The sequence below is a fragment of the Branchiostoma belcheri genome, unplaced genomic scaffold (assembly GCF_001625305.1).
Source record: "Branchiostoma belcheri isolate BF01 breed outbred unplaced genomic scaffold, Haploidv18h27 scaffold174, whole genome shotgun sequence".
Taxonomy (NCBI): Eukaryota; Metazoa; Chordata; class Leptocardii; order Amphioxiformes; family Branchiostomatidae; genus Branchiostoma; species Branchiostoma belcheri.
This window is the reverse complement of record NW_017803202.1, coordinates 272,392-296,408: the sequence shown is the minus strand read 5'-3', so window position 1 is coordinate 296,408 and position 24,017 is coordinate 272,392. Positions and strand designations below refer to the sequence as shown.

The 24,017-nt window shown below is 41.4% G+C and overlaps 3 protein-coding genes across 3 annotated transcripts; 1 reads left to right on the top strand and 2 right to left on the bottom strand.

Moving 5' to 3' along the window:
• Positions 1-823: 823 nt before the first annotated feature.
• Positions 824-4,322, bottom strand: LOC109467057 (transcription elongation factor A N-terminal and central domain-containing protein 2-like). Its single transcript, XM_019764960.1, has 4 exons — positions 4,160-4,322; positions 2,024-2,165; positions 1,484-1,677; positions 824-1,182 (listed from the first exon to the last, which is right to left on the bottom strand). Exons 1-4 carry the CDS (start codon positions 4,259-4,261, stop codon positions 988-990), a joined length of 633 nt encoding a protein of 210 aa, XP_019620519.1. The 5' UTR covers positions 4,262-4,322; the 3' UTR covers positions 824-987.
• A 213-nt stretch (positions 4,323-4,535) lies between these two features.
• LOC109467060 (serine/threonine-protein kinase Nek8-like) lies at positions 4,536-23,549 on the top strand. Its single transcript, XM_019764962.1, has 17 exons — positions 4,536-4,700; positions 5,240-5,445; positions 5,626-5,681; positions 5,812-5,882; positions 6,348-6,503; positions 7,495-7,576; positions 8,112-8,320; positions 16,157-16,236; positions 16,659-16,780; positions 17,339-17,410; positions 17,911-18,055; positions 18,625-18,819; positions 19,318-19,468; positions 20,521-20,678; positions 20,999-21,157; positions 22,167-22,325; positions 22,899-23,549. Exons 1-17 carry the CDS (start codon positions 4,654-4,656, stop codon positions 22,925-22,927), a joined length of 2,097 nt encoding a protein of 698 aa, XP_019620521.1. The 5' UTR covers positions 4,536-4,653; the 3' UTR covers positions 22,928-23,549.
• On the bottom strand, positions 9,647-10,680 carry LOC109467056 (tripartite motif-containing protein 2-like). Its single transcript, XM_019764959.1, has 2 exons — positions 10,402-10,680; positions 9,647-10,287 (listed from the first exon to the last, which is right to left on the bottom strand). The coding sequence occupies exons 1-2, from the start codon at positions 10,570-10,572 to the stop codon at positions 9,703-9,705; spliced, it is 756 nt and encodes a 251-aa protein (XP_019620518.1). The 5' UTR covers positions 10,573-10,680; the 3' UTR covers positions 9,647-9,702.
• Positions 23,550-24,017: the final 468 nt, after the last annotated feature.

The window sequence follows — 24,017 nt, the reverse complement described above, 5'->3', positions numbered from 1 at the left end:
AAAACAGAAGAGGGAAACTTTTTACTTCTATTTCTTCCTGTACAACCAGTTATTGTGGGACTTCCTTACTAGTGGGAATGGCATTACATAACTGAAGTGTCCACTTATGTCTTTAAGGAGTGTTGGGTTGCAGAAGACATCTTCTTGGACGCACGGAAAGTCTTGAGAGGTACTTCAGATAATTGGTCCAATTAGCACACCTGTTATAGAAGTGTCGTTACTGTTGTTGTTGCCAAATCGTTTGGAAAGTGAGGTCTGAAGGGCTTTATATTCAGCCATAGGGCGTATTGACTGTGTTAGAGTGCAGGAGTGGCTTGTGACATACATTTTACCAACTTTAAGAAGGCCACTCAAATTTATTTCATTGCTTCATGGACAGTTCAAATTAAGAATTTTGTAATAGGTTAATATCAAAACAGAGGACTGGGAGGAAAACTAGGATCTGACTCAGTTAATCCATTAGACTACTTGTACCAGACTTTCCCCTCAGATCCTGGGTAGTAACCCAAAACATGGTATCAGCAAACTACATGTAATCCAAAATCAGTTTATTATCTTTCTTTATTTGATCTTGATCATTAAAAGAAGCTTGTCAATTGTTGAAATAATAGACTAGAGTTTACCCTCAATACTCACCTAAAATAACGGACAAAAGTTCAAAGTGAAATATAGAAGTTAGAACATTAAAAGAGGCCTTTTTTCTTATGTCTTCTAAAATCTTTTGCAAAAAAATATCTATTCTTGACAAAGTCAACAACTATAGATTCCTTTTTTTGGGTACACATTGTATGAGATACAAGTCCGCTACAGTATATATGTATACAAATTCAACATTTTATACAAACAGAGGTAGCTAGTTTTGGAACAGTTTGGAAATATTGCACTTTAAAGCTTTCCTCATAAAATGCCTTTACATAAAAAGGTTGTAAGACTTGTTCCCTTTTGATGACCACTTTAAGAAAACTTCCCTCATACTCCTTTTTCTTATCAAGACTTGCACTTTAAGGACTTGACCAAGTCTTTCACGGCTAGTTCTCCACTGAGAACCAGTTTTCTGGTGTCTTCATTTCCCTTCAGAGTAAAGATGAGTTTCCTCATGGTTCTTTTGTAGCTCCTGTCTAAGAGCCGTTTACACTCGTGGAATGTTTCTCTCTCAATGTTCTCTGGTAAAAGATGGCCCTCCTGTGAGAGAAAAGGAGACACAACAGTTAATTACACTGTTAATTAACAATTAATTGCAAGGAAAGGTAACGATCACACATCCTAGGGTGTGTGTGTGTTTGGGGGGGAGGTGGATGAGGATAGCAAAAGAACATTCAATTAAAGGTGGAAGAAACAGAAGCCATGTTTTTTTCACTGCACAGAAAATTAGGAAATCAAAATTTGATTCCTGGACTTTTGAACCACAAATTTAAGAACTGTTCATACAAAAGACTGGTTAAAACACAAAAGTAAAAAAAAAGAAATCATTAATAAATCTTACCTCCAGCCCGAGTGAGTCGGCGAGCATTCTCCTCCCAGAAGTCCTAGTTTTCTCCGTCTTGAGGTCACAGCGTACCTCTAAGACAGGCTTGTTGTCCTGTTCTTGGATGAAGTGTTTCCACTTGTAGACGATGCTTCTCGCTAAGGAGGCCACCTCCTTGTCTTCATGCCTCTTCAGCTTGTTTACTGCATGTCCTGGGGGTAAACAAACAAACAATTAGGCAAACAAAGTAGTACTACTAGTACTAAAACTAGTGGTTTTATATTTTGCACTTTTCATGTACGTTAACCTGTCCACTGGGAATTTTCTATATGCATTACTACTATTACTTGAGCACAGTGAAAACCTCATCTCCTCTACTGCAAAATTAAATCTCAGTAAAAATTATATAGATTTAGAGCATTCAATACACTAATACAGCTTATACTCTATTTACAGTGGGGAACTGGTGTGTTACATCATGAGTCATGACACTCTTTACAGGCTATATGACAGACACAAACAAGGAAGCAAACAAATAAACAATCACTACAACCATACCTATTTTTGTTGACAGTAGGACCTGTTTGGATGGTATTTTCTTGTTCAGTTCCGTCAGAGCCTCCAGCAGCACTCCGCTGGCCTGACCTTCCAGCTCCAAGGTCACCTTCAGACGTTCTATGTCATCAATCACCACAACTCTCTGGGAACAAACAACAGTGACTGAATGAAGGAGTGGCTGAATGAGTAAAGTGAGTGAAAGAATGAATGAACTTTATAGCTAGACAATTGTATATATAAAACTATAAATATAGATGTGGTAACTAGTTTTCATTAATAATACTATTCTACAACACCAGGGAATAACATTGATTATAAATGTCAACTCTTCCTGATTATGAATGTATTATGCTGAGACTTGACTTTTTTTGCTGGCTATACAGATACATTATTATTATTATTGCGCTGTAGGGCTGTAGTTGCCCCGACGGCAGGACAGACTGCTATGGGACCGGTGAGGTGAGGTGAGGAGGTAGGGAAGTTACTAGTAGTAGTAGTCTAGTAGTAGCCTTAGTTGCCAGACCTATTTTAGCTCTGGAGTATGTACACTTGGGAGCTAAAATAGGCCTGGCAACCAGGCTATTGGGAAGTTGTATCAGCTATATATACAGTTACACCAAACCAAGCCATTTAGATACAAAGAATAGCCATGCCAGCAAGAGACCTTTCCTGTTCCCCTATGCTATAGAGTATACATCTCTCCAGTGTTTTTACTAGAAATGCTGGTTGTTGTCCGGATGCAGAGCAGTCCCAATGACCTCACCTGGAGCATTTCCCACCTGTGTGTTTCCACATCATTGGACAGGTGAGAAATCCTACAGGTGTGACCAGAGTGACTAATGGGTGACGTATATTCCTGTTTCCCTATAGTATACATCTCTCCAACAGTCCAACTTGTTTTTGCTAGAAATGCTGGTTGTTGTCCAGATGCAGAGTTATCACAATGATCTCACCTGTAGCGTTTCCCACCTGTGTGTTTCCACATCTTTGTGCAGGTGAGAAATCCTATAAGTGTGACCAGTGTGAGTAATGGTCATGTGTTGCATTAGCCACACTGAGGACACTTGTAGGAGTTCTGTCCTGTATGGTCTATACCTTCCTGTGGTACAAAGACTCGGCTTCTTTCTTCACAGAATGTTTGGACCTTTAGACTTTAAAGCCAGATGCTTGGAAGCTTGCACACTAATAGGTTTTCTCTCCAGTTATATGTTTCAAGACTTGGAAAAAACGTACACGTGTGATCAGCACGACTTGCATTGGCTTCTTTCTGAGATAGTCAAAAATACATGTAGTACAAAATAATGATCTAGAGCATGACAATGAATTGACATACAATCTACGTACGGTATACTGGGAAACAGACCAAGTTATGCAAGTGATCAAGAGTGACTTGATTGAAGAAGCTTTTAGGAAATCAAATTCAAAACTAAGGTTAAGCAAATTAAATCTCAAAAGGCTGTAAGTGTGTCAAAAAAGGTGAAGTGAAAGTGATTATTCTATGCTATCACTATCAGGTTACTCCCTTTCACTGTCCTCCATCAGTCGCTCGTTAGCTCGTCTTGTCTGCTTCAGGTTTCTTGTCTTGTGTTTTCCCATGCCTTTCCTCTTCCCCTGCGTGCGTTCACATGGTACAAAGCGCGTTTAGGTTGAGACTGTGGAACGAGAAGTTCTCATCTTCAAATTAGTGCCACCTTCCTTCTACAAGACTTCTTCGGACATATGAAGGAGTTCACTCAGCAAAAGACTTCCGGTGAAAGGTTCTCTGATGACTCCGCTGTGCTGCTTGCTTGCTGGATATTTGATTGCTCTCTCTCTCTGTCGGACGCCTCTTGATCGCGATTTCCGAAGTGTGCCTTCTTCTTGTCTGCGGCACACGCGCTATATGTAGGCTTTCTACACCTGGTTTCTTACGTCTACCTGGCATTCCTTGGCGCTCACCTGGCTCATCACACCTGTTCTAAATTAGTTTGACGATCCTATCTTAATTTTCGCGGGAATGCTAAAATTAGAAGGGTAGATAGAAAGACAGAAAAGGGATTATAGCGAGTTTGATTACTTAGTATGCCCCCCTCCCCATTCGACATTCGACATACAAGTCTTTAACTTTTGAACCTTAAAGATCGCGTTTAAACTTACCTGTAGAGACTCTATTGTTGCTTGTTTGTACACCTTTCCTTGGGACTTGGACTTGGCCTTCGCCGCAGTTTCTCGTGGAAGTCGGACGACAAATTTGTCCATTTTAAAACGTGACTTTTGCAAATTTCCTTCTAAATTTTCATTCAAAACGACTGCGGAAAGAAACGGCTGTTCACAGAAAAACGTGCCTGGACCTGGAAAAATATTGTCAAAAATACAATGAAATGTTAATAAAATTCATACTACCAGGATGAAAAGTATTTATTTGTCCGTTTTGATTTAAGTATTACTATTTTTTGCTACATAAGTCTATTTTTGAGTACTTATTCACGCAAAATATTGCAGGCGGTATTTTCATACATTTTAGACAGCCGTTCACCTTTGACATTACACACATTCCATCATGGCGGCGGCGGATGTAAACAATTGATCACTTTTGGCAGATTTTCGTGATTTTTCACTCCCAAAAAGTCTGTAAACGGTAACAAACAGCGATGGACAAATACGAGAAGATTCGTGTCGTCGGCCGGGGAGCGTATGGGTGAGTCGGATGTCAGGGAGAAGAAGGAGCGTTCATTTAATATCACTTGATGATGATGATTAATAATCTCCAAGCAGAGGTGGCCGCAAATACAGTATTTTAATTGCCCAGGCGGTAGCCATAAATTATTTGGCCATCCGACGAAGTTGATACTGTATTTGCGGCCACCGAAAGATCAAGATCTGCTTGGAGTTTATATGTGACAGTGTTATGAAAAAAGGCTGTGAAATCATTATATTGGACTTAGGCCTTCTCCATGCTACCAAATTTATAAACTACTACTAGTATACAAACTTGGTATCGGAAGGCTAATAGCCTTCTAGTAAAGATGAAGTGGTTTAATTTCAGCAAAAGCTAATGATTCTACATCTTACAGTTTGTTTGTAATTCTTCACCGCTGCCAGCATATTCAGCATATATGCCAACATATACAGCTTATTACTGGTATACAAAAGATGCTTCCTTAGTGGCTACATGGCTAATTCTGTACAACATTCATTGTAGTCCTGATGTTGACCATCTTTCTGCCCCCCTCCCAGTACTGTGTACCTGTGCAAGCGTCTGGACACCATGAAGGAAGTCATCATCAAACAGATTCCCATCGAGCAGATGACGAAAGACGAGCGACAGTCGGCGCTAAACGAAGTCCGCGTTCTCTCCATGTTACATCATCCAAACATCATCGAGTACTATGAGAGCTTTCTCGAGGACAAGGCACTCATGATCGTTATGGAGTATGCGCCAGGTGGGCTTGTTTGTTTGTTTGTTTGTTACATCATCCAAACATCATTGAATACTACATGTATGTGTCAGAGCTTTCCCAATTACTCATATCAGTACATGCATTCCTCCTTCCATAAGTGGACCATGAATAGTAATGTATTAAATGACTTTTTATGTATATACTCTACAATGCTCTTTTCAGGGGGAACAATATTTGAATATCTGCAGCAGAGAGGAAATGCACTACTGGATGAAGAGGTATGTAATAATATTCAATGCTTGTTTCTTTATTATATAATATATGCCCATACACGTAATTCAGTAAGTACATTTTGTACAATGTAGATCTGAATCTACAAAACTAATTGTTTTTCCACTTTTCTTGCAGGAAATTCTGCAGTTCTTTGTCCAGATGTTGTTGTCATTACAGCATGTCCATGCCAAACAGATCTTACACAGGTAGGTACTATAACCTTCTCCCTGCTGCCTAATCCTGTAACCAATAGAGAGCCAATGGTAGCCATTTAGGCCTACTTCAGTATGCTAAAGGTTAACCCTTCTTAAGCTGCCTGCTACATAACCGAACTGAAATGGCAGCCAAACGGCTACTTCAGTGTGCTAAAGGTTAACATTTCCCTTGCTGAGTGCTGCCTAACATCATTTTCAAGATCCGGAGACCAGACTCTAAGAATGTTGATCAACTCACACCAGGATGGACCCTTCCTCTATTGATAACTGTGGTGGGTTCTTTAACATGCTTGAGGTTGTGGCTCATATTTTCAAGATGTTGAACTTTGAAACTGAAGCTAGGTCAATCATACCAGGTTGGACCTCTGCTATACAGATAACTCTGATTATTAAAAGATTTGTGGGTTCTTTAACCAGCTTTGGGTGAATATTTAATGTTCTTGTTTTTCTTCACAGAGACTTAAAGACACAGAACATCTTGCTGAACAGGAAGAAGAATGTGGTTAAGATCGGAGACTTCGGCATCTCTAAGATCCTGAGCAGTAAGAGTAAGGCTTACACAGTGGTGGGGACGCCTTGTTACATCTCACCTGAGCTGTGTGAGGGAAAACCGTATCCTTTAACTTATGTAATAACACCTGTATCACACACCTGTGTCATATACATGTATAACACCTGAGCAGTAAGAGTAAGGCTTACACAGTGGTGGGGACGCCGTGTTACATCTCACCTGAACTGTGTGAGGGGAAACCGTATCCTTTAACCTGTGTAGTAACACCTGTATCACACACCTGTGTCATATACTTGTATAACACCTGAGCAGTAAGAGTAAGGCTTACACAGTGGTGGGGACGCCGTGTTACATCTCACCTGAACTGTGTGAGGGGAAACCGTATCCTTTAACCTGTGTAGTAACACCTGTATCACACACCTGTGTCATATACTTGTATAACACCTGAGCAGTAAGAGTAAGGCTTACACATTGGTGGGGACGCCTTGTTACATCTCACCTGAGCTGTGTGAGGGGAAACCGTATCCTTTATAACAGTACATGTGTAGTAACACCTGTATCACACACCTGTATCATATACATGTACCCGTATAACACCTGAGCAGTAAGAGTAAGGCTTACACAGTGGTGGGGACACCTTGTTTCATCTCACCTGAGCTGTGTGAGGGAAAACCGTATCCTTTATAACAGTACCTGTTTAATACACCTGCTGGCAAACCTGTATCACACATCTTTACAATACAGCTGTGTACAATACAGCTGTGTGGAATGATACAATGTAGCTTATAAAATATTACAATGTCAAATCTATAATACCTAAGTCATACCAGTATATGCCATATATATGTTAAACTTCTCCTTAATAATGTAGCCTTCAAATTTGTGTTGCTTACAGTGTTATAAAGCAGGAACACTATCATGTACGAAAAGTCTAACTTTTTACATTTCTTCAAAAGGAAACATTTTCTAGTATTTCTTGACTTGCTAGAGAAATCTATAGTAACTAACCGTTCAAAAGTAAATAGGCACTGAATTCATTAGACTCCTGCAAATGGAAGTTGATGTTTTTCCTTGACGTAGTTTGTTTGCCAGCTATAACCAGAAGAGTGACATCTGGGCCCTTGGCTGTGTCCTGTACGAGCTGGCAAGTCTCAAGAGGGCATTCGAGGCTGCTGTAAGTGTAATCTTTGTTAATTTATCTATTACCGGTAATGAAGATGTGCCACATTTGTGGAAGGATTGACATAACAGGTCAACTTTTCAATGTCCAATGCCAAGTAAGCAGAGCCTATCCCTCTCCTTCCACTGCTTTTTACCACCCCAACCATAGTGAGATACCCATTTAACACCTGGGTGGATTAAAGGAAAGTTATGCCTTTCCCAAGAACATCTAGCCAGCAATGTCAGGAATTGAACCCGTGACCTCTTAGTCTTGTGTCCACTAGCCTAACCTCTTGGCTTTTCAATGCCTGTATCTATGGCAATCACTCAATATCTTTATTTATTAGTAATATTACAGAAACGTGTAAAGTGCCTTTCCCAAGGGCACAGCATGTTCAGACATGCCCCTGTGCTCTGACCGGGAATCAAACCCGGGTCTCCTTGTTTGAGTGCCAAATGCTCTATCCACTATGCCACACGATGCCACTACAATGCCTGACCCCTGTATACATGAGGCATAATGTAAGTTATCTTCATTCTGTCCCCAGAACCTGCCAGCCCTGGTGCTGAAGATCATGCGTGGCACGTTTGCGCCGATCTCGGACCGCTACAGCGAAGACCTGCGGAGACTCATCCTCAGCATGCTGCACCTGGACCCCAGCAAGCGGCCGACTATCACCCAGATCATGGCTCAACCCATCGTCATAACGGCTCTCATAGCACTGTACACGGACCTGGGAGGGATCCAGCCTTCAAAGTATGTACTGTGGTTGTTTTGGTTGTTTTGTTTTATTTTGGTTGTTAGTAACCACATGACACATGCCATGTAGAATTTCTACCATATGACACATGCCATGGTAGCTGACAACCCATTGTTTTGAAAGACAGTCATAGTGCCATATTGTACCAACTTGGGAGGGGTTCAGCCTTCAAAGTATGCAGTTGTTGTTTTTAAGTAGACTAAAGGCTATATTACAAAAGCAAAGGGCTGACCATTACTCAGATGATAGCTAACCCATTGTTGTAATGGCACTCATCACACTGTACACTGACCTGGGAGGGATTTAGCCTTCAAAATATGTACTTTTTTGTTGTTTTGGTTATTAACAAGCTTTTAACTTACAAATTTGTGAAATTAGCAGTAAATGTCCCACCATCACACATATCATATGGTAGCTGACAACCCATTGACATAACGGTACTCATTGCACTGTACACGGACCTAGGAGGGATTCAGCCTTGTTGTTGTTGTTGTACACTTTCTCTTGAAGTAGACTATAGGTTATACATGTATTACAAAAGCAGCAGACTATAGGTTATACATGTATTACAAAAGCAAAAGGCCAACCATCACACTGATCATGGCTCAACCCATAGTCATAACGGCTCTCATCTCATTGTACACAGTGGATATACTGTTGTTTTATTTTGGTTATTTTTGTAGAATTATAGCAGTAAATGTCCCACAATCATACCTATCATGGTAGCTGACAACCCATTGTTATAACAGCTCTCATTGCATTGTACATGGAGCTAGGAGGGATTTAAAGTATGTTGTTGTTGTCATTTGTTGTAGACTAAAGGCTACATTACAAAGGAAAACAGCCGACCACCACATAACTTATTAGATTTTTATTTCTTGTCATGAAGAACACCAGGTAAAAACCATTGTCACTGTGTTATGACATCATCAAATATTAAGTGACATAATGGCAAAATTTAAATAAACACATTTTGGAAAAGAACATCACTATTTTCTCTTTAGATCATGCTAGTTTATCAACACTGGCACACCACATATGTGAGCTGTCCAGTAAGGTGCTGTTGTTTACAAATTCTCCACATGTTGCTTACCAGTAATGGCAAATGTGTTCTTTTACTGGTATATACATGGATTGAAACTGGAAGTTGATAAAAAAAAAACTGTGATAGTCTCATTGTAACATTTCATGTGAATATGGAAAACTTGTCAGAGCTAACCAAACTACTGGTAAGTCCAATCATAAAAGCATAAATGAAAGAAGTATATGATAGGCTGAGTTATCATTATATTAAATTCTTCCTATTGCAAAGCCCTCCTCAGTGAGCCTGTAACTGTGTAAGGAAAGCCTGTTCCTGTACATGGTTTGTTCTGCACTGTTACATGTATCTGTACTTCCTGATACTGTGGTCCCCAGTATCAGATACAAACACATGTCCATCCTCTGTCACAGCCACCCCGTGGGGTTCGTTCAGTTTGTCCCCATCACTGCTAATGGTGGACACCCAGGTGCCGTCTGGGCGGAACACCTGAAGCTTCTCACTGTGCCCAATGCCACCAGTTATACCCCCAATGTTTGCCAGAACTATGTTCCCCCTGCTGTCAGCTGACACCCCCATGGGACCAAACATGTCCTGTGGCTGTCTGCCCTTCTGACCAAACTTGTGTTTATAGTTCAGGTTCCTGTCAAACACCTGAACACGGCTGTTGCCATAATCTGTCACAATGATGTTGTCTTCTTTATCCACACAGACAAAAAATGGCTCATCAAACTGTCCCTCCCCCTTCCCCTTCCCTCCCACCTGTTTCACCAGTGTCCCATCTGCCTCAAACAGGAAGATGCTGTGTTTGTCTCGATCAGCTACAACAACCCTCCCATCCCTCTGCACTGCCAGGCCATAGGGGCGTGTGCAATATTCACCCAGAGGGAATTTGTGCAGCAGTTCTCCTGATGGGGAAAATTTCTTCACTTCCTTCCCAGATCTCATTGCTAAGGTGCCATCAGTCTGAACAGCAAGTCCTGCAGGGCCAGGATTTACTGAAACTGTGGAGCAAAACTTCCCACTCAGATCAAACACCTGAACACGATCGTTCCAAGTATCAGCCACATACAGCCTGTCCCCCCTGACTGCTACATCTATAGGACTGTCAAACTGCCCCAGTTGGCTACCTTTCTGCCCATATCTCAGCACACGATTGTTACTGGCCACATCTACAGTGAGAGAACAAAGATCCTTTGTATCCCCCATACAGACCCCCAGCGTGTGTTTGCCTGACTGCTGAGGTCTCCACTCTGCACCCCAGACCCTGCTAACTCTGCTGGTTTGTCCCTTCCCTGCAGCTAGTGGGGGACTAGTGTGTGCTGTTGTTTGTAAGAGGGTGGTTTTACCCTGGGGGGAGGTCACTTCTATCTGTGGTTCAACTTTCCCACCTGTTAGATCTGCATTGTTGGTTGTAACTGTGACAGAGCAGGGTAGACTCTCTACTGCCAGCTCCTGTACATCAATAGTGAATCCAGCAAACACTGACAAGGAACCTCCAGAAACCTGGGATAGGCTACAGGGATGGAAAGACACTTTTGTATGAGCTACCAAACTGTTCTTACCTGTTTCCTCCAAGGCCAGCTTCTGGAACTTTTCTTCCATTTCTTTTCTCAAGATCAAGGATTGTGTGTCATCTTTACAGTCTATTATCTTCTCACATAATTTTACCTCTTCCTTGTGCTTTTCAAGTTCTGTCACCAATTTTTCTTTCTCCCGAGTCAGCTCCCCTCCCCTGTCTCGGTTGACTTTTTGTACCTTGGTGACCATCTCCTGCTCCTCCAGCTGGAGTTTGGAGATGAGCCTTTTGTAGTGCTGATGGATTTCCTTCTTCACCTGGCTACAGTTCTCTTCTGTGGCTGTTTGTTCCCTGTCAACGTTCTTCATTTCCTCAGTCATCTTGGAGATGGCAGCTTCTATGGATGCCTTGTACTCTGCTGCAGTTTTTCTCCCTAAGATAAGTACATGTATTAGCAAAAGGACTGAATCATTACAAAACCAGCCTTCAAGTTGTTAAATGTGCAAAATGTTAGATGACATTGCTAAATGGTATCTAACGATCTTATTTTTGTAAAATTACTTGTCAAATTGAGTGTTAAGTGATGCTGAAAGCTCATCTTTCTGAGAAAGAAATCTCACCTTCAGGACCAGCTGATGCATAGCCTGAATCTGACGATAGAACACTTCCTGCTGATATGGTGCTTGTGACTGATTGGATGCTTGCAATTGTTTGGATACTTCCTTCCCTCTGTAATTCTAAGGTTTGTCTGATGGTGTCCAGTGAGGAAACATGTGATGTCACCTCTTCTACCTGCACATCTTCAGGGTCCAGTGGCTTACCTGTGACAGGTTGTACAAAAAAGTAATGTAGTAACTATGCTTTAAATTGCTCTAGAGCTGCTGTTGCACCTGTCAAACTAAGTGCAATCATGTAACATACATATTTTCAGAAAACTTTAAATTAGTTATTATGTAGAAAATTGTCAGGAGCACTTACATTGTAGTTTAGAACACTCTGATCTACCATTCTTAGAATCAAACCCTTCCCAAAATTTCCCAGGGCAAAAACCATCATGATGACAAACACAAAAGTCTTCATATGACGGAAGAAAAAAAAAACTTCAAGTGTACCCTTCCCAAAGTAGTCCCTCCATGCGGTGTAGTCCTGCTGCAGTACGAGTGTCTTCACCACCAGCTGGTCTCCTCCCTCCAGTTTCCGCAGCTCCTCAGTAATCAGCAGCTCAGTCAGGCTGGCAGACAGACGGCCGCTCGTGCACGAGCCCCAGAAATGGGCAAATTTGGGTTCAGACTCAAACGTCAGAAACAGAATTACACAGCCCTTGTATTTACTGACAATAATGGCTCGTTCTGCTTCAACTTTGGCAAAAAGCTGGTCAAACTTTCTCTCGAAACTTTCTTGGGACAATTTTTTGTGTGCTTTTTTTAAATAATGCTGCTGCTTTTTTTGATACCTGTAAAGTTCCTTAAGGTCTTCATTCTTCATTTTCGTCTTTAGTTTACGAACCTGTTCTTTTTGATATGCTGTGATTAAAGGATGTTGATTTGGAATGGTTATCTGGCCATGGGGTAGTTCTGCAATGGACACATGGAAACTTTCACCCCCTTGGATGGCTGGGTAGATGGCCAGTGCCATGGGCGTCGCTGAAAGACAAGATTATGACTTTTAACAAAGTATAGTATCCTTGTAGGTATTTTGGGATATCCTTACCATCAATGTGTTAGTTAAAGATGAAATCGAATTTCATTTGACAGTCTTGTTTATCATGATTGTTGTTTTATGTCCACACTAATAGGACATGTAGCACACTGAATTAGTTGTTTTGCTCAATTATCTATTTGATTCGTGGGTTATGCAGCAGGGAGAAGGAAATATGTATTACTAAGCTCTCATGATGATGGAAAATAGAGTGGCAGTTCTGGTATAAAGAATAACAACAAAAATGGACAACTTATAATAATTAATGACCCTAATGTACCCTCTGCTAAGAAAATTGCAAATGGTTTAACTTTTTCACCCATATACCCCATGATGCTTCATGAACTCAGTCAAACCCATACTCACGCGGCATGAGTTCCTGTTGCCCTCCTGTGAGCAGCTCCATGAGATGTGGGTACCCAGCATGCCCCAGGGCTGTACAGAAGATGGTGAAGGCTCTGTCATCTCCCTGCAGAATCATGTGTAGTAACGTCCCAGTCCTCTGGTGTCTCTGGTCCTCAGGGATGGCCAGGATTTCCTCCCTCATCCCATCTGTGAGCACTCCCTGCTGGTGTAGGTAGTCCAACACTCTGGTGGCGTCTAGTTCCTGGTAGATGGTCGGGTAGTTCCTCAGCAGGAGGGTGCGATGGGCCTCGCTCATGTGTTCTGTCTCATGCACAGCTGCTGCTGCTCCTTCTTGCTCTTGTGCTGTGGATAGATGACATGGACACATTGACTAATATGGACTTACAATGTTACATGTAAGTACATGTTACATGTACTTCAACTGTAACAGTGTCATATTTTTGTCAATTACATTGTATATTAAGTTATTAACTATGGCAAGTATGCACTTAAATGTCATTTTCTAATGCTTGACAGGGGTGAAGCTTGTCCTTTTCATATTTGCATATCCTTAGTCTTCTACTTTGTACTGGATGTACAATGTACGTTGTGTTGTCTGCTTTTGATGTGGGCCTATATATAGGGCCAAAATTAATGCAAACAACTGTCCTGGGACCTTTTCAAATTTATTTTGCTGTTTAAGTCCTGCTGTATGATGATAGGGACTACATATTCAATATCATGCTGCCCCAAAGTTACCAAATAGATAGACAAAATTATTAATCATGTAAAATTATATATTACCTTCAGCCCTCTGCTCTTGTTCAAGTTGTTCAGCTTCCTCAGCCAGTCTTCCTTTCCCCAAACGTCTTAATACCTGCACAAGGAACTGTAGGTCACCCCTGCCGATCTTATTATCATCCTCCAGCATGTTCAACATCTCAAGAGGTGTTGCTTGTTCCACTTTTGCCCGTCCAAGACCCTCACGGACAAGAATAGCCCGCAGATTTCTGATGTCTTCTTCTGACAAACTGTCAGAAATCTTGACAAACAGTTGAGTCAGGGGAGAGAGTTTACTATCAGCCATGGTTGGTTTGTCTCCTTCAGGTTCTTTCAGGTGTCTGGAGATTCAGGAAATACTAAGATTCAGTTTTATGTCAGTGTATGAAGTAGTCCTAACATTAGGCCACACCAATTTTCCAAAAAAAATGAATTGACAGGGCGACCCCCCCCCCCAAAAAAAAAACAGGGTTAGGCAACCTATTATAGACCCAAATGCAATGATAGGAGCCATGGAGTCAACAGAAAAGGCTGGGTTAATATTCAAACTATGAATTTTGAAACATCGATAAAGGTTAGACATCCAGGTAATACGATACGCTTCAGCTGAAACGTCTGGGTTTCCAAAATCATATCTAGTTGCTTGAGTAACTGCTTTTTGGCGTAATGAATTTTGAACTTTTAATCAAACCACTGCATTGATATAGACGGGACAACTGTAACAGCTAGGAAGAAAATGACTTTCCTCAACTGTTGGAGGCAAAATATGAGGATTTTTGTAGTAGGTTCAGAATTTTTTTTTTTTTGCAAATCAGAAAAAAGTGAAGAGGCAAATCCGAGAATCAACAATTGAAATTAACTTGTGTGGCCTTAGTTTTATCATAATTTGCAGACCATTAGAATCAAGGAACCCTCATGTATGTGCGAAAAGCTCAAAGTAACATGTTTAAAGGCCTTTAAATGCCATGAACCTTGAGAAATGCAGTAACATATCTAGTAATAGTATACTGTTACTAGATAGCCGCACTAGAATTTGACTATAATAACTGTAGGACTTAGAGACTTAAGTTAGTCCTTTAACCTTCTTTTGCAGGCTGTGTCCTAATATACATGTATGTCATTTCCTCTTTATAGAAATCAAAGACTCATGATTAGTGCAACTCTGAATAGCCTATTGCATTGAGGCAAGGTTTGAATGACCAAGGTGCTTTAGAACGTCTTATAATTTACAAATGTAAGCCCTGGATCCAGAGTACATGTACTTAAACAAGGCATAAAATATGTACACTGAGGAATGGCCAACTTCTGAAGAGGCCTAGGCTTTGACTCTTATGTTGTGGTGTTATTTTTCCCAAGTCTCTGGTAGATTATTTAGACAAACATGTAACTGTCACATTAACATCTATGTCCCAAAAGTATGACATGTATAGAGTACAGTACGTATAGAATGGGTACAGGGAATTAGACTAAAGAAAGCTCACCTGTTTGTTGCAAAGTTGGGTGTGGAACTTGGATCTCCTGTTTGGTGAGCAGGTACTTGAATGTACCAAGCCTGCGCAGAAGTTTGGGTTAATATTGACCAGTCTGTTTCCCTGTAAATCAAAATAAATCTACCATTGCTATTGCTGTGGTCTAATATATAACTACTGTAACCAAATATGTATATGTAGAAAGCTGTAGACTGTCTTCCAAGACAAAAAGAGCTTATAAGTAAGTGACTTCTGTTGTGTCTACGTGACTGTGCATTATTTCATTTAGCTGTTCCAGGCCTAACTTAATCTAATATCTCATAGGTTCCACCCACCTACAGTGTGCATTGCAGGAGTGGCCACTTACGGGGATACTTACCATTATTGCACCCCAATAAATACTGTAGATTGGTTCTCAGTTTGAGACTGTAAACAATTTGTACCCTGACTGCAAAACACAGTTACTGTAACACAGTTACTCTATAGCTAGTTATTAATCTGTTGGGTTTGGTGAAAAGATGGAAAAGACTATGCTTGAAGGCACCCTTTTCTAAATGTAGCCTTAGGCTCTAGAAAGCAATATGTACACTGCCCCTATACTCCTAAAGTTTAACTTTATATTTTACATGGCTGTAAATTTTAATAAAAATCCAAAATATCTTTCTGCATATTGATTTTTTATTATTTTCTAATATGTAACATTCATCTGCTGGGTTACACACACCTGAACTGAACTGAACACATATCCACCCCTAGAAAGGCATACTGAGTGAGTGTGTTCTTATAGATATTTAACCAATATTGTTATATATTGTTGTAAAAATATCAGATTCTACAGAGACACATTTTGTCAGGGTGTTAGGGTGACCTGACACAACTTTGGTATATTACATTGTATGTGTTACAGTAACTGTTACAATGTTTGTTTAGCTTTAAGTCTTTATGATATCTAACATATCTACATTTCCATGTTGTCCTACAGACCGCAGCATCCCTTATCCAGCCTGCCACCTGTGACCAGAGGACGGGGCAGCAGGGTCAGCAGTGCGCGGTCTCACAGGAGTGAGTAGCTTAGCTAATATAATACATTGTGTACAATCATGTATGTGACACTATGTGTTCATGTGTGTATGTCTGTGTGTATCTACATGTATATGCATTAAATTTTATATGTGTATGTGTATGAAAGTGTGTGTACATGTATGTGTTAATGTGTATGTGTTTACAAATACATTTACTGTGTGTTTGTGTCTTTTATTGTGTTTTTGTGTGTGTATGTATGTATGTATGACATATTGTATGTATGTGAGTGTGTGTGTGTGTGTTTAAACATTGTGTCTTTTCACATGTATGTATGTGCATGGGTGAGTGTGTTTGTTCCTTTATGTGTATGTGTGTGTGTGTCTATGTGTCTACACTGACATAAAGAATGATTATGATTATGGTTCTGAACCTGTCCCCCCCCCCCACACCCCCAGGTGCAGCGAGTGTAGTACTGGACTCGAGCGGTAACCTAGCGCAGCCCCGCCCGCTGTCGTCCGTGTACTCGTGGGGAGGGGGGATCACCCAGCCGGTCAAGCTGCAGCTGCCTCACAGCGACACTCAGGTCAGCATTACTGATAACTGTGTACTCCTGGGGTGGGGATCACCCAGCCGGTCAGCATTACTGATAACTGTGTACTCCTGGGGAGGGGGGATCACCCAGCCGGTCAGCATTACTGATAACTGTGTACTCCTGGGGAGGGGGGATCACCCAGCCGGTCAAGCTGCAGCTGCCACACAGCGACACTCAGGTGAACAAATGTATCCAACAGCGTTAGAACCAGACAATGTTATTGATAACTTCAACAGCTCTATTTTCCCCTACTGTGTACTCCAGTAACACTCAGCATGCATCATATCTCATGTAGCTTTTCTTTTCAGAAAAATCATTATTTCAATACATTATTGTTATCAAAAGGATAAATAAAGGTTTGTTCAGTCATTCAATGACATTTGTTTCTTTGTTTGCTTCTTCATTCCTTTAACATTTAATTTTATGCTTTTTTTCAATGTTTTGACTCTGAATACATTCCCACTAAACCTCTGGGAAGAGTTGCTGCGACTCATGTCAATTTCAAACAAGGTGATTGATTGATTGATTGATTGATTGATTGATTGGCAGGTGATGCAGGTGTCGACAGGACGTACCCAGAAGGCAGGTGTGACCAGGAACGGCCGACTCATCATGTGGGAGGTTAGCCTCACTCACTAACTTAACGTTAAACACACTAGTGTGGTAAATTTCACTAGAGTAAGACTAAAATTTGCTAGTGGCCACTTGTTTTCTAGCCAAAAATGTAAGTTGTCGTATGACTTGTTTATGAAGAGTCTACCAGAAGTACATATGTATACTACTTGGACATTTATTTCTGTATGAAGACTTTAGGCTCAAATGTGATTTGTCTTGCTATAGCTACTAGGAATGAGCCATCCTCTTTGCTTGTTTTGCGCAGTTAGTCATAGTCTTTTGAGACTGACTGACAGAGAGAGAGTGACAGAGAAAGAGAGAGACAGACAGACAGAGAGAGGGAAAGAGAGAATGTCAGAGAGAGAGAGAGAGAGACAGAGAAAGAGAGACAGAAAGTTACAGAGAGAGAGAGTGACAGTCAGAGAGAGAGAGAGTGACAGAGAGAGTGACAGAGATACTACTGTATACTAAATGAACTTACAAAAACCTTGTCCACCCGTCTGCAGGTCCCGACTGTTGCCACGGATGCTGCCATGCCGGGTGCCACAGACCACGCCGCGCTGCAGTTCATCCCCCGGTTCCTAGAGGGCCAATCCGGGGTCACCATCAAGCAAGTGTCCTGCGGGGACCTCTTCACAGCCTGCCTTACAGGTGGGTCAACTTTTCCTAGCCCCTCCAGCTGTGATGCTCTGCAACTTTTACCTGATTATCAATAACTGGACTGAGGCCAGGGTGAAATGTAGGAAGCAGCACTTTTCCCAAAGCATAGACTAGTACTCACACTCTTGATCACAATCCAGTTTATGGTCTGTTGGTCCCCATCTTGCACGTGTTTGTACGTGGATGCTGAGGCTTAATTCAATTTCAATTCATTCAATTCAACAAAATCGTACAAAAGCAGGGATTGGCTAACACACCCCTGTATTGTGCTCTGATTTTTACACAGGGTTGATTAAAGACAATTTGAACAAATTAAAACACACTATATACAATCAACATCCAAACTAAAACAGGACAGCATGGATTGTCATTATCAACCATTGTGATATCAGCCCAACGTGTGCTTCTGTCTTGCAGTTTCACATTGTGTATGTTGTGATGATGGCAATCCTGTCTCAGTAGACTAAACAATACATTCTTTCCTGTTGACCAATTCTTCATAGAGGAAGTCATTAAATTTGGAGAATAGATATTAACAATATGGCATCTGTTGTTTTTAGACCGCGGAATCCTGATGACGTTTGGGAGCGGCACAAACGGATGCCTGGGGCACGGGCAAACGAACGACGTGCAGCAGGCCAAGATTGTGGAGGCTCTGTTGGGGTTTGAGGTGACACTGGTGTCATGTGGTGCGACGCACGTCATGGCGGTTACCAACGAACATGAGGTGTTCTCCTGGGGAAGGGGTGACCACGGTAGGTTTGGCTGTCAAACATTTTTGATTAATTTGATTCTAAGAGCATTCAAGTTATATACATGTACTTGAATCCTTAGAGAAGTGAAAAATATGGTCACTTTCAAATTGGTAGGTTTTCCCACAAAAGCATTCAAGATTCAAACTTTTAAAGTTTTAGTTTCTTTCAAAGTGGAAAGATTCAGAAAGGTTTACAGATATTGAAGTTAGTGGGATCAAGAGCAGTTTGATTATTAAGTTTAAGTCCTTTTGTTCAGGAGTTTCTTCATTCAGAGTTGTACATCTTTTAATGGTTAGGAAATCAATGAAACATTTTCTCAGAATCAGAAGGTTTTTGAAACCTTGAAACATCACTTCTGACCTTGACTTTTTGTAGGCTGTCTGGTGTTTGACATTAGGGATTCCTTAAACAAGACTTGTGCGTCTTTCCTCAGCTCTATAAGGCTGTATTATGCTTTGACCTTGTCCCCTTTATTGACCTTGACCGTGTGTTCTGTAGGTCGGCTGGGGCTGGGGAACAGAGAGTCCTACTCGACCCCCCAACCGGTGCCCATCCCCTCCCCCCATCTGGTCAAGTCTGTGCACTGCGGAGTGGACTGTTCCATTCTCCTCACCACCGACAACAGACTGCTGGGCTGTGGCAGCAACAGGTGGGTTTGTTTGTGGGTTTGTTTGTTTGCTTGTTTGTTTGTTTTGCCCGTGCTCATCCCCTCCCCCCACCTGGTGAAGTCTGTGCACTGCGGAGTGGACTGTTCCATTCTCCTCACCACCGACAACAGACTGCTGGGCTGTGGCAGCAACAGGTGGGCTTGTTTGTTTGTTTGTTTTGCCCGTGCTCATCCGCTACCCAAGATCCGTGACGGGGAGCAGATCTTGGGTAGCGGACGAAAGCTAACAAGGCTGACACTCAGGCTATCTTTGTGGATCCTGCGATCTTTTTATGTTTACCTTCGCAGAAGTAAAACATATTGAAATGTCATGTTTTTGCTCTGTTCCTTTTTCTTCCTCCCTTCCAAACAAATAAGTCAATGACCTGGACCAGACGTCTGTCACCATGGTAACTGGTAGACACCCTGTGGTATTGGGTTAACATTTTGTAGCAAGACAGAGTTGCAGAGACTGGTCTCCATATATTGTACATGTATATCAAATGTGTTCATGAGTAACAATGAACAGAGCAGTAGTTTGTTGGGCTAGACCATGTGAAGGCAAACATTATGCATTTGCTCTGCAAATATTACCTTAAAAGTTTCTAGTTAATAATTGACTTGACTTACATGACTTAAGTGGAGTGCCAACTTTCCTCAGCCACTCAAACCACAGTGGTTGCCCTGCAGAAGCTTCTGTCACACATGACCATGAGTCTATTCTGATATCCCTCTTCAACCTTTCTGTGTATGTGGTTCCACCTCCCAGGCCTCCTTATTTCTTGTGTTAGTGCCCATAGTACATGTAATATTTTGAACACTTGTTCCTCTCTCAGAGCTGTTTCTGATGCAGTACCCAGCAAACTCAGCTGCCTGGGGCATATTTCATTGTACTATTGTACACCTTGAAATGTTTCAAATATGTTAACGAAATGGCAGGAGAAGAATGAGGAATAGAATTAGGAAAGTGGCACTAGAAAGACTGACATTTGCTTGAGTCTGGTGTGCCTAATGATGTGGATTTACCCTCACAATTTCCTTGCTTTTTTTCACAGGCACAACAAGTTGGGTCTGGACATCCTACCGGCGGACGACTCCCCGTCACAGCAGATAGATGAGATGTGTGTGTTTGTTCCTGCAAGCTCTGCTCCTCTTCTGACCACCAGGATATCAGCTGTGGCACTGGGGACCTCACACTCTGCTGCCATCACAGGTCTGACAACAGGTTTTGCAGTCACTAGGGTAACTGGTGCAGTAGTAGACACCCCGTGGTGTAGATTACATAATGTAGCAAGACAGTTGGAGGGGCTGGTCACCATATATTATATGTCATTGTATGTTTTAGTAAGAATAAACAGAGCAGAAGTTTGTTTGGCTAGACCCTGTGAAGGTAAATACTAGTATTGTGTATTTTCTTTGCAAATGTTACCTGAAAAGTTTCTAGATTATATTGTTTCCTGTTGGAACAGTGGAAGATTTACATGTAGCTTTTCAGTATCATGATTGAGATATATGTTTATCTTACCTGTCCAGAGTCAGGGCAGTGTTACACGTTTGGAGCCAACAACTTTAACCAGCTGGGCTACCAGAAGGACAGCAAAGACAGGAGGCCGCAACTGGTGCCTGCCCTGGAGGGTGTCTGTATCAGCATGGTCGAATGTGGGGATACCTTTACTGTGGCTATCACTGTAGGTACGTATCAGCATGGTGGAATGTCGAGATACCTTTACTGTGGCTATCACTGTAGGTACGTATCAGCATGGCCAAACGTGGGGATACTTTTACTGTGGCTATCACTACAGGTATACTTGAAAAGTTTTAACAAAATTGAGAGGACATGGGTTTGATCCCTTGAATTTTCTGACTAGACACTGTGTCCTAGTTAGAACAGAAATTACACAGCTTTCCTCACTCCACCCAAGTGTAAAATGGGTACCTGACTTAAGTAGGGGAGGTAAAAGGCAGTGGAAGGAGAGTGATGGGCTCTAACGTCTTATGGCATGCCCTAGGCACACTGGAATAACAACCCACTGCCTCTACGGCCTCAAAAAGGCTATGGGACTAATCTCCAAGCAGATGTTATGGTGGCAAAATCACCACAAACAGGCAAGGCACTAGCCAATCAGCCAGGCAGTATACTTATTACATGACTATATTACCCAGTGCATAGCGGCTTGCTGGTCGATCATGTATACAATTTTGCCATTGCCATCAGTTTGGGGATTAGGCCATGTTGATTTGATTATATGGATGACATCCTCTGGGAACCCCAAAACTGATGCACGCGTGCGAATTAAAAAAAAGTTTTGCAAAAAAAAAAAGTTGCTTTCACTATGAAATCTACGTGGTCATGAAGGTTGAACAAATGACACAGAATATGTTATGGCGAATAATCTACTCTTCAAATTAATTTCTTTACATTTTTGTCTTTTTTCCTTTGATTTTGGCATTCTACGACATTGGTATCGTTTCTAAATGTTTTCCTTGCAACTTATGGTATATTTTTGCTCATTTAGCAACTGTTTTGCACGATTTACAGTATGGTTGAAAACTTTTTTTTTTTTGGAAATGGCTGAAAATTCATGCGCGCGCGGATGTCATCCATATAATCAAATCAACATGGCCTTACTATATAATATAGTAGTTTAGGACTGCCTTTTTACCTCTAATCAGTGCTTTGTTTAATGTTTTGTTGTTCCAGAAGGAGAAGTGTACACGTGGGGGAAGGGGTCGAGGGGCAGACTGGGCAGGAGGGAGGAGAACACCAACATCCCCAAACCTGTCCCCCTCCTCGATAATGAGCCGTTCCAGATCATCTCTGTCTCCTGTAGCCATGGCAACACTCTCCTAGCAACAGAACGTAAGTTTAAAGCAGTTCATTCTCTGTGTTGAAAACCGGTGCAATAGCTCAATTGGTAAAGTGCTTGCTTTGTAACCGGGAAGTCGTGAGTTCAAACCCCGGCCGGGTCATACCAAAGACTTTAAAAATGGTACACACTTCTTTCTCTGCTTAGCACTCAGCACATATGAGAAAAAGTGTGGGAAGGACAAACACACAGCACTACCAGCGGACTAGCCCCCTGCTGTAGTGCCCTGCACAACTGTGTGTCGCCCAAGGGCTACGAAATGGAGATGGTCACCACCCTACGCTTGGTATAAGAGCACGGGAGACCTTCTTCTTCTCAGTGTGCTCGAATGGTGAAATAACTAGACTAAGGGATGGATGAGATTTGCTATATGCTACGTATACATTCAATTCATTTGGCTGTACATTAGGCATTGAATATATATGTACGGAATTCCACAATGCATTCTTTGTCTATTCATTATGCACTGTTCATAGATTCATAATACTATTATAGTAAATGCCTGCGTGTTTCATCATCTATAAAGTTACTAAAGCAAGTATCTAACTTTTTTTTTCCTTTTGCAGCAATTCCTGAGCCTGGAACAACCAGATGAGAGAGGAGGATGCAACAGAGGAGCTGATTGGCCAGATGGACCAAATAAGAGCCTTGTCCTCATACAACAGGGATGCTGATTGGCCAAACAAATCATGTTTAAAAAGATGCATTAATAAGTGATGCTCATTGGCTATGACAAAGAGTAAAATGAATGCTGCTTTCTGATTGTATAAGATGGGATATGTCCTTTGGCTTTGCCGGACTCGAGTTGACTATTTTCTTGTCACGTTTTGAATGTCTAAATCTTTCTCTAATGTTATATGTATAAAGAACTATGTAGTACATGTGTTTGGGTTGTAATATAATGTGCAATAGCATTGTACTTGTATCTTTTTCTTGTAAATGTTATATATTTCTAGTACATTTAAAACAAGGTGGAGTAGAATTCTATATTTTGTAAATTTGCATAGTTAAAGCTGGCTAAAGGTAAAGACTTGTGCAAAGAAGTGTCTTACTGATGATTTCTATTGACTCAAGACCACAGAGATTCATTTCTTCGGTTCTCTGATGACATTTTTATTGAATAAGAGATGACAGAACAATCATATCATGCAATTAAAGATCATCTTGGAAATAAAACTTGAATCTGACAACATGTATATTTGTTCATTCCTGAAGCTATGTGTACCAGGGGAAAGGGGTGTGATGCCAAAAGCAAAGGAATGAATGTGGCATGGCTTTCTGTCTTTGTTTACTGGGAGAATATATGTCATATATTGGCAGTAAAAAATACTAGCTAATAATAATGATTGGAGAATGAATGAACTGATGAATGAATGGGGGAAATGTAGCCTATGTAACCCAAGCTCCCGGGGGCTCCCTACATAGTCCGCCACCCAAGAGGGCCGGCTGGATGTTGGGCGGCCGGCAAAAGCGATTTAATCAGGCTAGGGGAAATGGTGCATGGGTCTTCACAGTTGGTTCGGACGCATTGAATTTCGCAAACGCATTGTTCTTGAATGATAGCGTGTTTACAAAGTAACACTAATTACCCGGTATGTACCTCATTAATTCAGCCTTTTTCATGGTCACATTTTAGCACCCCTTTTCTGCCAGGTTGCTAACTGCAGAATTGTTGACTTAATCAA

Coding starts and splice junctions, on each gene's coding strand:
- LOC109467056 (XM_019764959.1), bottom strand. CDS start 10,572: ATGGGGGATACAAAGGATCTTTGTTCTCTCACTGTAGATGTGGCCAGT. Junction 10,288..10,401: donor CTTGGAACGATCGTGTTCAG/GTGTTTGATCTG, acceptor AAGGAAGTGAAG/AAATTTTCCCCATCAGGAGA.
- LOC109467060 (XM_019764962.1), top strand. CDS start 4,654: ATGGACAAATACGAGAAGATTCGTGTCGTCGGCCGGGGAGCGTATGG. Junction 5,446..5,625: donor CGTTATGGAGTATGCGCCAG/GTGGGCTTGTTT, acceptor TGCTCTTTTCAG/GGGGAACAATATTTGAATAT. Junction 20,679..20,998: donor ACACTCTGCTGCCATCACAG/GTCTGACAACAG, acceptor TTACCTGTCCAG/AGTCAGGGCAGTGTTACACG.
- LOC109467057 (XM_019764960.1), bottom strand. CDS start 4,261: ATGGACAAATTTGTCGTCCGACTTCCACGAGAAACTGCGGCGAAGGCC. Junction 1,678..2,023: donor CCTACTGTCAACAAAAATAG/GTATGGTTGTAG, acceptor GTTTACCCCCAG/GACATGCAGTAAACAAGCTG. Junction 1,183..1,483: donor CCGACTCACTCGGGCTGGAG/GTAAGATTTATT, acceptor TTTCTCTCACAG/GAGGGCCATCTTTTACCAGA.